Source organism: Silene latifolia, chromosome 4 (genome assembly GCF_048544455.1).
Source record: "Silene latifolia isolate original U9 population chromosome 4, ASM4854445v1, whole genome shotgun sequence".
Lineage (NCBI taxonomy): Eukaryota > Viridiplantae > Streptophyta > Magnoliopsida > Caryophyllales > Caryophyllaceae > Silene > Silene latifolia.
Window position 1 is genome coordinate 4,177,280 of NC_133529.1, and position 13,692 is coordinate 4,190,971.

The 13,692-nt window shown below is 36.9% G+C and overlaps 1 protein-coding gene across 1 annotated transcript; it reads left to right on the forward strand.

Annotated features, from left to right (window-relative positions):
• Positions 1 to 5,396: 5,396 nt before the first annotated feature.
• Positions 5,397 to 9,221, forward strand: LOC141653928 (uncharacterized). Its single transcript, XM_074461794.1, has 4 exons — positions 5,397 to 6,759; positions 7,546 to 8,294; positions 8,373 to 8,711; positions 8,892 to 9,221. Exons 1-4 carry the CDS (start codon positions 5,397 to 5,399, stop codon positions 9,219 to 9,221), a joined length of 2,781 nt encoding a protein of 926 aa, XP_074317895.1.
• Positions 9,222 to 13,692: the final 4,471 nt, after the last annotated feature.

A 13,692-nucleotide genomic window follows, 5' to 3' on the forward strand; every position in this document is an offset into this window, starting at 1 on the left:
ATAACATTAAATACTATTTAAATCACAATAAATATTAGTATTTGTTTTTTATTTGTTAAGAAAAATTAAACTTTAATTTAAAGCCAATATATCTCATATTAAACACAAATATAATTCTCACCATAATCTTTCAAAATAGTGCTAACCATTCAATCTACCTTGAATTATTGTTCACAAATAAAAAATATAAAAAAATTATTTTGAATTTTTTTTAGGTTGAATTAATTACATAGCTAAATAAAATTGAAGACAATAACAATAATAACAATAATCGTGAGAAAACACTGATAAACGTAACAATATTCGTGGCAAAATATTAATAATCCACGGCAAACGTTTAGTAAATTGTAGAAAATATATATTGATAATATATTGACGATATATTATGTTAGTATAGGTATAGATTGATAAAAAAAATTCTTACGGGTCCTTTTTGTCAGTAGAGCTCAGTGCGACCGCAAATCCGGGATTGTATAACACCAGCAACGTGACAATACAGCTAACCCCGTGAATTTCACGGGTAATAGAACTAGTTATCAAGTAATATCTACCACCTTCTTTGAGAATTACTCTTTCTGTCTCGGTCATAAATTTACTTTTTTGTATTTATTTAATTGAAGGTGAGTAAAGTCCATACCGTTCATTCGTGTCCCGAGGCACACACTTAACCTTGAAGATCGACTCGACAAACTCGTTTATGATTTTCGTCATTCCTCCAATCCCCTCTTGTATAACTCTTGGTTAATTTCGTCTGGATTAACACCCGGACGGATTGGTCGGTCTTTCTCAAATTGTAAGACAATAATAAAACAATATTATAAAATTGATAAGGAAATTATAAGCTAAGTGAGTGGATTTATTTATTGTAAAACAAAAGGGTTAATCATAAGGAATTACCCTTGTCATTGTTAATTCTGTGTCATTAGTTTCCCTCTTGGTATTAACGTGAGCTCTTCACTAGCATCATCACCATAATCAGAAGTTCCGATTTCGTCAACCACAACCATGAGATCTTTACCACTATAATTGAAAGCTATTTTTTGACCTTGATATCTTTTTTTAATCTAATAATTAGGAATAATATCACAATTATTGGCCGTTTGTTCAAACAGAATTATTCAACAATACTCTCGTATCAACAACTCTAATAAACTATCTAGGAGTGGACTACTCAAGCTGACTCTGTTGACTTAGTAGCCTTAATTTCTTCAATCACGTTTGCAAAGTCTTCCATACTGACTTTAGGCAAGCTACCCTCTTCTTCCAAACGTGAAATTTCCTCGAAAGTAACACACTCAAGCACCTTTACCAGAGCTCCTGAAACCACGACTTCCAAATCTGCACCTGAAAATTCTTCCGTCAAATCAGCCAGCTTACCAACATCTACATCTTCGTCGATCAGGTTCTCTCTTGAATAAGGTTCGATTTTCAACTTGAGAATGTCAGCCCGTTCTTCCTCTGTAGGATATTTGACGTAAACTTTCTTCTCGATACGACCAGGCCTTTATAGAAAAACAAAACAGATTATGAATAAACTTAGAAAGCAAATTAAATTAAATTGTATGAGGCCGAGAAAGAGCATTTGATCTGTTTTCTATTGGGCCGCATTTTGCTAGTCATCTTGGCCGTTTCTATGCACAATTGGACTACTAGCTTAAAAACAAGACTTGGACAAATTGGGCTAAGATATTTAGTTGGTTTTTTCAAGGCTGAGGGTGAAAAAAGGCGCAGCTCCTTAGATTTTGGGGGGTGTTCGTTTTCGGAGCAGAGAAATGAAAACAGGAGCAGTAGAATAGTTTAGGACGGTTTTAATTTTGTTTTTCCAAAATATCAAACATTTACATTTTCTTGATTGTTTCTTAGTCTAGATTTAGATTATCGTCTTAATTCACAACATTTGAAGATCTACCTTTTTAATTCCTTTTTAATTCAAGTTGGTTTTATTTTCTCTCCTTTCTTGTCTTATTATTATTTAATTATTGTTATGTTTTTAATAAGTTAATTACTTTAATTAGTTAAAGTTTTAGTCTCTATTACTCTTGGTATGTTTAGTGTTAATTTATTTATGTTTAATTCTTAAATTAGTTAAAGTTTCAATCTTTATCACTTTATTTTGTTTAATACCATGTCTAGAGCAATTAATTATGTGTCTTTTGTTAGATTGGTATGATTAGTGAGTAGTATTTTTACTAAGATTTAATTAATCCCCGACATGTATAATTTACTTGATTAAAACCCTATTTAATTAGTTGTTAAGGGGTTAGTTAGGGTTAGTCAAAGGATTTGACTTGTTTAATGTTCTAATTGGGATTCTTGTTGGTTTTTGACCCTTGACCATCAATGAGAATTGATTAGGTTGGGAATCGACTACCCTATTTAGATTATTTGTCGACTTGAGTTGAAGCCGGGAGGCAGAACTCAAGGAGGGTACCTTTGATCAACGGTTTGAACTCTACCTTTGGGAAAAGGATTGAGATGACCGGGAAGTTATCGTGGGCTTAATAACCTTGACCAATACTTGGGTACCTCGGGAATGACGCGCGTTTTCGGGTATTAGGGTGTTGTATTAGGGAGTCCGACTTACGAACCCGGGAGGGAGGCAGGTCGTGGTGATCTATGTTGCTCAGAATCGTTTAGAAAGATCTGGCACGGGTGCGTGAAAAAGTGTTGGACTCGGCTATTTTTATGAAAAATATGCATATTTTGGTTTAAAACGAGGTGTCGAAGTGTCATAACCTTGTCCGAGTGTCGAGTGTCGGACACGGGTACGTGAGAGAATTAGAAGAGTCGGAGTAACATAGGGGGTGACTAGTATCCTATTCTGACCCCGGAAGGGAGTTAGTAGGCGAATTAGAGGCGTTTCCCCTTAACGCATCTCTTTGACAACTAATTGACGTATTATGATAGTAAATGAACATGTCGGTGGACAAAATCGGATCCTAGGCCTTTCTTTATTGCTTAAAGCACTATTTACAATATTTGTTTACTTAGTTACATCCTCTTAGTTTAATTTAATTATTAAGTTTCTTAGTTTAAAATTAATCAACTTCTTGATTCGCGTAACTAATTTATAATCTTAGACTGGAGTAAAACTACTAGGGACTCGAATTTGGACAAATAAAACTTGAAAACAGAATTTGAATTGGACGGAATTAGACTCAACAAATGGACTGATTTGGACTCTAACAAAGACTAACTAAATGGTTTAAGGATTAAGAAGATAAAAGACTCAAGTTTGCACGATTTAAGACTCAACTAAACTATATAAGGACAGATTTAGAAGCTAATAAACGATTCAACCAAAGCAAGGCACGAAACAACCTGTTTTGGAAGAATATAAGATCCTAATTAACTTGATCAACTTGAATGAAAGCAATGGAATTAAGATTGTAATTTAAATGCTTATGAACTAAACATTCAAATAAAAATTTCCACAATGACTTAAGGCAACAAAACAGAAACTTTGGGACTGTTTTGACACGAAAACAAGAACAAGTAACCGAGATATGACTTAAACTAGATCACGAAGCAGGTTTAAGCCTTAGAATTAAGCTCAATATCACGAAGCAAGAGCTAATTCCGCCTCAAACACTAAGTAATGAGGGATTTTCTGCACTAAGCAAGAAGAAAATTGATTGAAAACTTCAGTTTCAAACTCATATTTTAATTCACTCAAATCTGAAGTTCTCATGTGCCTAGCTTGGTTTATATAGACCAAGGCTTACAATCTTGACCCTTGATTACAAGTTACATCTAAGGGCTACAAAATGAGCATCAAAAGGACATAAAAAACGGCAGCCAAGGTACTTACACAATGCTGAAACAGAAAATGACATAAAGCAAAGAAAAGCTAAAGTAAACTAATAGTCCAATCTTCCTGGTTTGTTAGCTCAACTTCTTATTTATGATTATATGGACTGATTCGAGGCCTTGGAGAACCATGTATGGCTCTTTTGCAGCACCTAAAAGTCTCTTGAGCTTTGTTGGATCAAAAGAGGAAAGATTGATAGCGACATTTTGCTCATTGTTCAAAACCGGGTCCCCTTGTACCTTTGCTTTAATTCTTCAAATAATTTCTGAATGGTAACCCTTGGAGATAAAAGATCCTACACAAAAACTTCCTAAACTCACCAAACATGTGAAATAGGGCGGTTGGAGACATTACTTCTTAGACGGATTTCATGGTAGACCTCGATTTTGGAGAAGGACCAAAACCGGGTTGGAGAACAACTCAGGAATTTAGACACATCTTTTAGAAGCTATATCTCTTCGCTCAAGAAGAATATCAGGGCCCATGATAGCTCATTTGAAATCTAAGGGATTTAGGTTTCACCTCCAAAAAGAATCAACCTTAGACGTTGAGTAAATCTCGGGTTATTGAACTTTTAGTGCACGTAGGTCATAGGCTGTCTAGTAATGCGCAGTCTGTTCGCATCAGCCATATCTCAAGCGGTAGACCTGATATGGACGTGATTCAAAATCCATGGTTTGACTAAGATCCCAAGCTTTCCAATTTTATAAGAATCATCACATTTGCATAAGTAAAACTTGAGATATAGAGCTTGGAAGTTAGGCTTGCTGTAATGACACTTCAAAAAGCGATGAAATGCATTCAATTGTGAACCGTTCCTTGGACTGTTTCTTTTGGCTTAAAAATGAATCACAATGCAACAAATTTTGTTGCATAGACAAAACTAGTAATCAATTTTTGACCTCGACTACCCTACTACATTAGTTTAGTTGAGTTAAATTAGTTTGATTGGGGGAATGCGACAAACCCCCTTATCAATTCTCTTCTTCTCATTTCCCTTATCAAATCACATTGTTGTTTGAGTTATTAGCTTCATGGTTTGTGCAAAAAACGACTTGCAATATTGCCGTTTACTCATAATTTTGGTTTCGTTCCATGGTTTATTATACTTTGGAACATGATAATACGGAATATATTGATGATTAGCAGGAAAAACGAGTTCATACGACAAAATAGTTGAGGTATTAGATTTGCAATAACTGCAAATATTGCATACGATACATTAACATCATAACATAACGCAAGTAGCTAGTTCTTCTATTTTTGTATATTATTCTCATATTCACGATTTCATATACACGATCGGACAAAACAAGGACATGAATTGCCCAACTCTTAGTAACCATTTCGATGACGTTGGCCAATGAACTCGTAAGTATATACCAATATTAGGGTCGGCTGATTAGCTTCGTAAACCCGGCCCATATTATGTATAAATATGTTAAGCGTCTAATGAAATGATAACACAAAACCATTTACACAAATAATACTTCTTGACATGGTATCAGGATCAGGAAAACCCTATTCCTTTCACCCTATCTTTGCCGTCTAACACCACTCTCTGTTCTTCTCTCTTTGGACGACCATGGCGGGCACTGACGCCTCTTCATCTCCCCCTGTCACCAATAAACTCGATCCCCTATCACCTTTTTCTCTTGCTAGCCAAGAGGGGCCGGGGCAATCCATCTCTCACGTCACACTCCGAAGCGACAATTATGACGAATGGAGTCGTTCAATGCGCCGATCTCTGAAATCAAGACGCAAATTCGGTTTTTATGACGGGACGATTCCTACACCTACCGATGAATTTCTGCTTGGGCAGTGGGAAGTCGTTCACTGTACCGTTGTTCAGTGGATTCTTAATTCAATTGACCCTTCGATTCATGATAGTGTGTCGGATACGGAGGATGCTTATCAATTGTGGTCCGAATTGGCTGATCAATATGCTGTTGTGGATGGTGCGCGCATTCACAACCTCAAAACTCAGTTAAATGAGTGTCGACAAACGAAAGGTATGTCGGTTACTACTTATTTTGGTAATTTGAAAGTTTTATGGGATGCCCTAAATGCACACGAACCTCCTTTCTCTTGCAATACGGTGGGTTGTGATTGTGGGGTTACTAAGGCTGCTCTTGCTCGACAAGACTCGGAACGGCATCATCGTTTTCTTATGGGCTTAGATAAGTCTCTCTATGGACCTATCCGTAATCACCAATTGTCACTCGACCCTCTGCCGTCTCTCAGCCGTGTCTATCACGCGGCATTACAGGAGGAACGTCTTTTGGCTGGTCCCACTGAGCCACCTGAGGTCAGTGAAGTTATGGCTTTCGCCGTTCGTGGTTCTAGTGCGGCTGATGCCTCCTCGGGTTCGGCTAATTATTGGCGTGCTTTACGCGATGCTGAGCGCCAGGAACGTCAAAAATTGAAATGTAGTTTCTGTTCTTCTTCGGGTCATTTAGTCAGCCATTGTTTTATTAAAACTCAGAAATTTCCGGAATGGTGGGGTGATCGTCCCCGTACTCTCGAAGAACTAAAGGCGAAACGGGACCGTGCTGCTTCTCGGTCAGGTGCTCGAGTCAATTTTCTTGGTGGCTCGTATTCTATTCCGTCTTCCTCTCAGGATCGTCTTAGCGGTATGTCTCCTCATTGGATTATTGATACAAGGGCTTCTCATCATGTAACCGGTGATGATACTTGGCTAACCGACCCGCATACTATTCCTCCTTATCCGGTCACTTTACCTAATGGGCATAGTGTGTCGGCTACTTTGGCCGGGACGGTTCGCTTAAATGAATTTCTTGTTTTACACAATGTTCTATATATTCCTAGCCTTACTTGCAATTTATTATCTGTATCTCAATTGGTTGCTGCGACGGATTGCGTTATTAGTTTTACTAATTCTTCTTGTCACATTCAGGACCGCTCTTTGAGGACGAGGATTGGAGTCAGTGAGCAACGGGACGGACTATATCTGCTGCGCGCGGTGGTTAAACCAACAATACATCGGGTTAGCGTTGATTCTTTTGATTTGTGGCATCGGCGGCTTGGTCATCCCTCCAATAAAGTAGTTCAATTTTTGCCTTGTGTTAGTAGTTTGCGTTCCAATTCCGACATTATTTGTGATGTTTGCCATGAAGCCAAACATAGTCGTAGTAGCTTTGAATTGAACACTAATAAGGCTTCACAAATTTTTGAATTAATACATTGTGATTTATGGGGTCCCTATCGATCTCCGTCTTCATGTGGTGCCAAATATTTTTTGACGATTGTGGATGATTATTCTAGAACGGTTTGGGTTTATTTGCTCATTAATAAAACTGAGGTCACGGATATGTTTTTAAATTTTTTTGCTATGGTTAAAACTCAGTTTTCGGCCGTAGTAAAGCATGTGCAATCGGATAATGGAACGGAATTTTTTCACATGGCTGATTTTTTCCAAAAAAATGGGATTTTGTTTCGTACTTCGTGTATTGATACTCCCCAACATAATGGGCGGGTCGAAAGAAAACACCGTCACATTTTGAATGTTGCTAGAGCTCTAATGTTTTAAGCTTATTTACCGGTCTCTTTTTGGGGTGAATGTATTTTAACTGCGGCCTATTTAATTAATCGTGCTCCCTCCGCCTTGTTAAAAAATAAAACCCCATACGAGCTACTCTTTGGTTCAGTTCCGATTTATACCCACATTCGGACCTTTGGTTGTTTGTGTTTTGCTTATAATTTGCGTACAAAAGGTGATAAGTTTGCTAAGCGGAGTCGAAAATGCTTATTTCTTGGGTATCCTCACAATAAGAAGGGTTGGAAAGTTCTTGATTTAGCAACTCGAGAAATTTTTGTGAGTCGGGATGTGTATTTTTATGAGCAGAGCTTTCCTTATTTTCCGGATGCAACTTCTCCTTCGATTTCTAGCCCCGTCACTGAACCCATGGACCCCGTTTCTTCTCCTCCACCTGATGATAACACGGGCCCTATGCCTGATGAATTGGGTCTGGTCTCTCCTCCGGTTCATGGGCCTGATTCGGCCACTGTGGCCACTGGGCCTGTCGCGGACCAGGGTGCTGCTTCGGCCTCTGCTATGGGCGACCCACCTGACTCCGGGTCTCACTCGGCTTCGTCTGATCAGTCAGGGTCTGATCTGGGCCATGGCAAACGGACTAAGTTTCTCTCCTCTCGCCTTCAAGGTTATGTTGTTGGTACCACCGCTGATACGTCCTCTGATTCCGACTCTTCTTCCGACTCGCCTCGTTCCTCAGATACGCCTTATGCTCTAGCCAATTACTTATCCTCTCAGAAATTTTCTTTGCGCCACCGAGCTTTTATTGCAGCTATTACTTCGGGCATTGAGCCACCTAATTTTCGTGCTGCTCTCGCTAGTCCGGATTGGTGTAAAGCTATGCAAGATGAAATTACTGCTCTCGAAAATAATGCTACTTGGGAAATTTCTGATCTTCCGACTGGCAAAAAGGCTCTTGGCTGTCGTTGGGTTTACAAAATAAAATATAACTCGGATGGTAGCATCTAAAGATATAAAGCTCGCTTGGTCATATTTGGTAATCATCAGGTCGAAGGTATTGATTATGGTGAACCTTTCGCTCCTGTAATTAAAATGGTTACAGTGCGTTCTCTTTTAGCAGTTGCAGCTATAAAAAAATGGCAACTTCATCAAATGGACGTCCACAATGGTTTCTTACATGGTGACCTTGCCGAGGAAGTATACATGAAGCTACCTCCGGGCTTTGGGCAGGACCCTGAGGGTAAGGTGTGTCGTCTTAAAAAATCTCTCTATGGGCTTAAGCAGGCCCCTCGATGTTGGTTTGCAAAATTGGCCGCAGCTTTGCGCAAATATGGCTTCACTCAATCTTATTCCGATTACTCTCTTTTTAGCTATTCCCGTGATGAGGTATGTATTCATGTTTTGGTCTATGTCGATGATCTAGTCATTACGGGTAATAACTCACTTGCTATCTCACGATTTAAAAAATATCTTGGGGAATGCTTTCACATGAAAGATTTGGGCATATTGAAGTATTTCCTTGGCATTGAGGTGGCGCGTAGCTCTGAGGGTATTTTCTTAACTTAGCGGAAATACGCTCTTGACATTATTTCTGAGACTGGCTTATTGGGAGCTAAACCGGCACTCACTCCTCTTGAACAGAATCATTCTCTTGGAGATGCTAAATGGGATTTTTTGGTTGATGTTGAATCCTATCGCCGGCTTGTCGGGCGTTTGGTATATCTCACTGTTACACGTCCGGATCTTTCGTATTCTGTTCATGTTTTGTCGCGTTTCTTGAGCAAACCTCGCAAGGAACACTTGGATGCCGCTCTTCGTGTTGTCCGGTATTTAAAAGGTAGTCCGGGTCAAGGAATTTTGTTACGGGCTGATAGCAAGTTTGAAGTAACTGGTTAGTGCGACTCAGATTGGGGTGGCTGCTTGACCACAAGGAAATCCGTGTCCGGATGGGTTATTTTTCTTGGTCATACGCCTATTTCTTGGAAGACAAAGCAGCAACACACGGTCTCCCTCTCTTCCGCTGAAGCCGAATATCGTGCCATGGCTACTATCTTATGTGAATTGAAGTGGCTCCGTGGGTTATTCAAAAGTTTTGGCTTTGATCTTCCTGGACCTATTCCCGTTCACTCCGATAGTCAATCTGCCATCCAACTTGCTCGAACCGGTTTTTCATGAACGGACAAAGCACATCGAAATCGATTGTCATTTCATTCGCGACGCCATCATCGCCGGCCTTGTTATGCCCATTCATGTTTCCACTGACCATCAATTAGCTGACATTTTCACCAAAGCTTTAGCTTCTTCTCAATTTATGTTTCTCCTTCGCAAACTGGGCATTCTTGATCTTCATGCTCCAGTTTGAGGGGGGGGGGGGGGGGAGGGTATTAGGGCCGACTGATTAACTTCGTAAACCCGGCCCATATTATGTATAAATATGTTAAGCGTCTAATGAAATGATAACACAAAACCATTTACACAAATAATACTTCTTGACAACCAACAATCATCAATAATACTAATGCCATCAGATGAGTTGTTCTTTCAACACACGCCTTAGTTTCACACATTATTAGAAAAGGAGTATGATCTTTCAAAGTTAACCATAATTATAAATGAGAGATTTCGAGTTCAACATTATCAACATTTTTTATTTTGAATTAAGGTGAGTAAGCAAAGGTAATTACCTCAGAAGAGCTGGATCAATCGCATCCAGCCTATTCGTTGTGGCCAATACCAAAATGTTTGGCATTTCAGCAACTCCATCAAGCTGCAATTAAACGTTTGAATGAGAGGTAAAGAAAAATAAATAACATAATAAGTGGAAGATGAGGTAATTTATATCTATCTATATATATAATTATAACAGAAGAACCACTAAACATATCTAATACACGTGTCACTACCTCATTAATTTTTTTCTTGCTCAACATAACACATCCTGTAAAACCTATTATTCCTACCTTATTCATGGCTTTAATTCACAACCACTGTGCAAAAGAAATCTTCTATTATTCTCCTCCAAAATCCAAATCGTTAATTCATCTCGCTACCTCAGTAGATCAGGTTAGCCTATTTACATACTCTTTTTAATTACACGTCCATATTTTGTGAAAATCTTGATTGTTTGAATTTTATTGGGGACAAATTTTTTATGTTTTGTTATTGGGCTTAACATTACAAAATGGTGATGACTTGAGTACAATATTTGTAGGATTCCTCAAATTTTGTTCACTGTTTTAGATGAATTTCACGAAATTATACATTAATTTTAACCATTGTTATCTATTTATCGTTTTCTTTGCAAGTTCATATGTTATTTGTATTTTAGTAAATTTTCTACGCATTGGATTTGTTATTCAATTGCTTTCATATATATGCATGACAATTGTAAAATACTTTTTTTTGTTCCGACAAGTATTGAGATGAAACTTTATCAGTTACTAATGATGGTGTACTGGTTTTATTTATTGATTAGTGGAGCACTTGACTGCCCTTGGTTTCTTATTTTTCACTTTTAAAGAGTTTTTTTGTGATGGGTAAATTATATCCTACTCCCATGAGTATGGAGTATGATACTCTCATCATTTAGTTATTGGAAAATCATAAATTCAAAACTTAAAACCTTTAAAATTTAAATTTGATACATTTGAAAAATATAAAAATTTGTACCACAATTTATAATTTTCGTTCCTCTATAAATAGAGACCACTTTTGATATATTTTGGTGTTTATTTTGATTTTACTCACATATTCACATTACATAATTGACATATTCATAACAATGTGATATATTCACATCACGTAATTAACATACTCATCAGATATTCATATTACATAACTAGCATATTCACATAGATTAAAAATTATATTCACAAAGTAAAACTCACATACTCACACAACTAATATAGATATTCAAACAATATAACAGACATGTTCACAAATTACTTGTTCATAAGAACAACAAACATTTTATTGAGTTATTCACAGATATTCATTTAACAAAATATACATATTCACACAATTTAACATGTGAATATGTCACTTAAATTTTGTGAATATATATTTAATTATTATAAACGAGTTTCAAAATATAGCCAATATGATTTTTTTTATTGAGTAAAAAATATTATCAACATTAGTGATTTTTTGTTTTTAAAATTGGTTGTTAGATTAAAAATTAAGTCATTTTAAAATATATATGCGCCTTTTAATAACTACCCACTAACATTACAACAAAAAAAAATTGATTGGAGTACCATGCACCATACTCTTGGGTGCATGGTATAAGAATTGATCAGACCAAAATCCAGTCAGTGGGAGACACAAGTCAAGTATCATCAATTGTTTTATAGGTGAAAGCCGTAAGAAGGAAACAACCTATGATTTTATTTAGGAGCAAAACTAATCAGAGAACTCAAAGATTCAACAAAAGATCTTATATGATCCCAATTTCAATCCAAGCCAAGATGCAACTATCCTTATTATAAGCCACAAATTCTTATTTCAGACCGACGGACTGATTATAAGCTATAGTTTCATTTTGAACTATGACATCATATGAGTTGCGAAGGTCTATTTGTATCTGACAGCTTCGAGTATGATGTATGATACTTTATATTGTTCTTTATTTTGTATAGGTGCATGACATTAATTTTGGGTAGTGTCAATTTGTAACCCTTGTCCACCAACGAGAGTTGGTTAGGTTGTAAATTTGATACCTGGAAATTGGTCTTATCACTAACCTAGGTTGAGACCGAAAGAGAGAACCAAGGGAGGGTACCTCTAGGCTAGTGTTTGAAATCGACCTCCGAAAGGAGGAGTGGGATGACCCGGGATACGATGAGTGCTTAGTGACCTTGACCAATTACTTGACCACCTTGGGAAAATGCATGTTTTTGGGGTAGTTGGGTGTTGAGTTAGGAATTCCGACCTTCGAACCCGAGAGGGGGGTTGGTGAGTAGAGCTAGTGTCCTATTATGAGCCCGAGAGGAAGTTAGTAGGCGAATTAGAGCCATCTACCCCTTACCTTTCTACCCCTTAAGATTAGCCTAAGGAATTGCTATGTGGAATTACGAATAGTCGTGGGAGAACCGAGTTCTAACCTTTCCTATCATTTGATTAACTCTTAATCTCTTTTAGCTTTATTTTACTTGTCTTGTTTAATTGCCTCTTTATTTGATAGTTTAGTGTTAGATTACTACCATTACCCTATTATCGTTTGACTTAGTTAAACTAGGGAATTAGAACGATTAATAGTCTACCAACTCTTTGTGGGATCGACCCTCAAAAGTGTACAACGACAAATCGGTTTAATTTGATAACCATAAAAAAAAACTTATACTCCCTCCCCATTCGGTCATTTATTATCTTTTTCTATTCTGGGGTGTCTCAGTCATTTATTGTTCTTTCTATTTAAAGAATGAATTTGATGAGTAATTTAATCCTTCACTCTCAATTTAATCCACTTGTCATTAAGTAATTGGCCCCCTCGCTTTTCCTTGATCTTTGTGCCAAAACGAAAGGACAACAAATGACCGGGACGGAGGGAGTATTTTGTTGAAAACTACCCCCTCCATGACTTCATCACGTCAATTATTTAACATTTTATTTTGCAGTGTTTCAATTAATTATTTACATTTCTATTTTAGAAATAACTTAACAACTTTGAATATAATCCAACTGATTACTGTACCTGAACACAACCCCTTTTTTTCTTCACGAAACCTGAGATACCCCATGAACAACAAGTCAAAATCCGACCTCTTGGCTCAAGACAAACTACTCGTATAAGATACGCTATTGACCTTCAAAATTCTGAGATAAAAAAAACTTGCAATATATAAAAGTGATCGACCTACACAATTTTGAGATAAAAAAACTTATATTTTGTTGAAAAATACTCCATCCGTTCCAGTCACTTGTTTAACTGTTTCATTTAGTCAATTGTTTACATAACTTTGATGGATAACTTGATTCTCAACATTCAATTTGTTACACTTGTCATCCAATAATTGATCAACTTATATTTCCTTGGTTTTTATGCCAAAATCGAAGATAAATAAATGACTGAGATGGGGACTACAATTTTATCACATGAATTCTCAAATGGTTACCCTATAAATTTATTCACTAATTGTCATATGTGTAAGTACTACTGATCGAAAGTTTGTTTATGGACGCAATATTAAATATGTTAAATAAAACACATTTTTTAAAAGTCATAAATTGATTTGTACTTAATTGATAAAAGGTGTGTTTTATGACTTTATCGCATTAGGTTGACGTTAAATTATTCAATCCATACCCTTCTTCAATTTATTTGTAAATCGACTATTTCACTCCTACATATGTTACCTAAAAACTTCAC

Bases quoted from the DNA above. Each gene is read 5' to 3' on its own strand.
- LOC141653928 (XM_074461794.1), top strand. From the start codon at position 5,397: ATGGCGGGCACTGACGCCTCTTCATCTCCCCCTGTCACCAATAAACTC. The intron at 6,760-7,545 runs GTGAGCAACGGG...TGCGTACAAAAG, and splicing joins GAGGACGAGGATTGGAGTCA to GTGATAAGTTTGCTAAGCGG. The intron at 8,295-8,372 runs GTTTACAAAATA...GGTAATCATCAG, and splicing joins AGGCTCTTGGCTGTCGTTGG to GTCGAAGGTATTGATTATGG.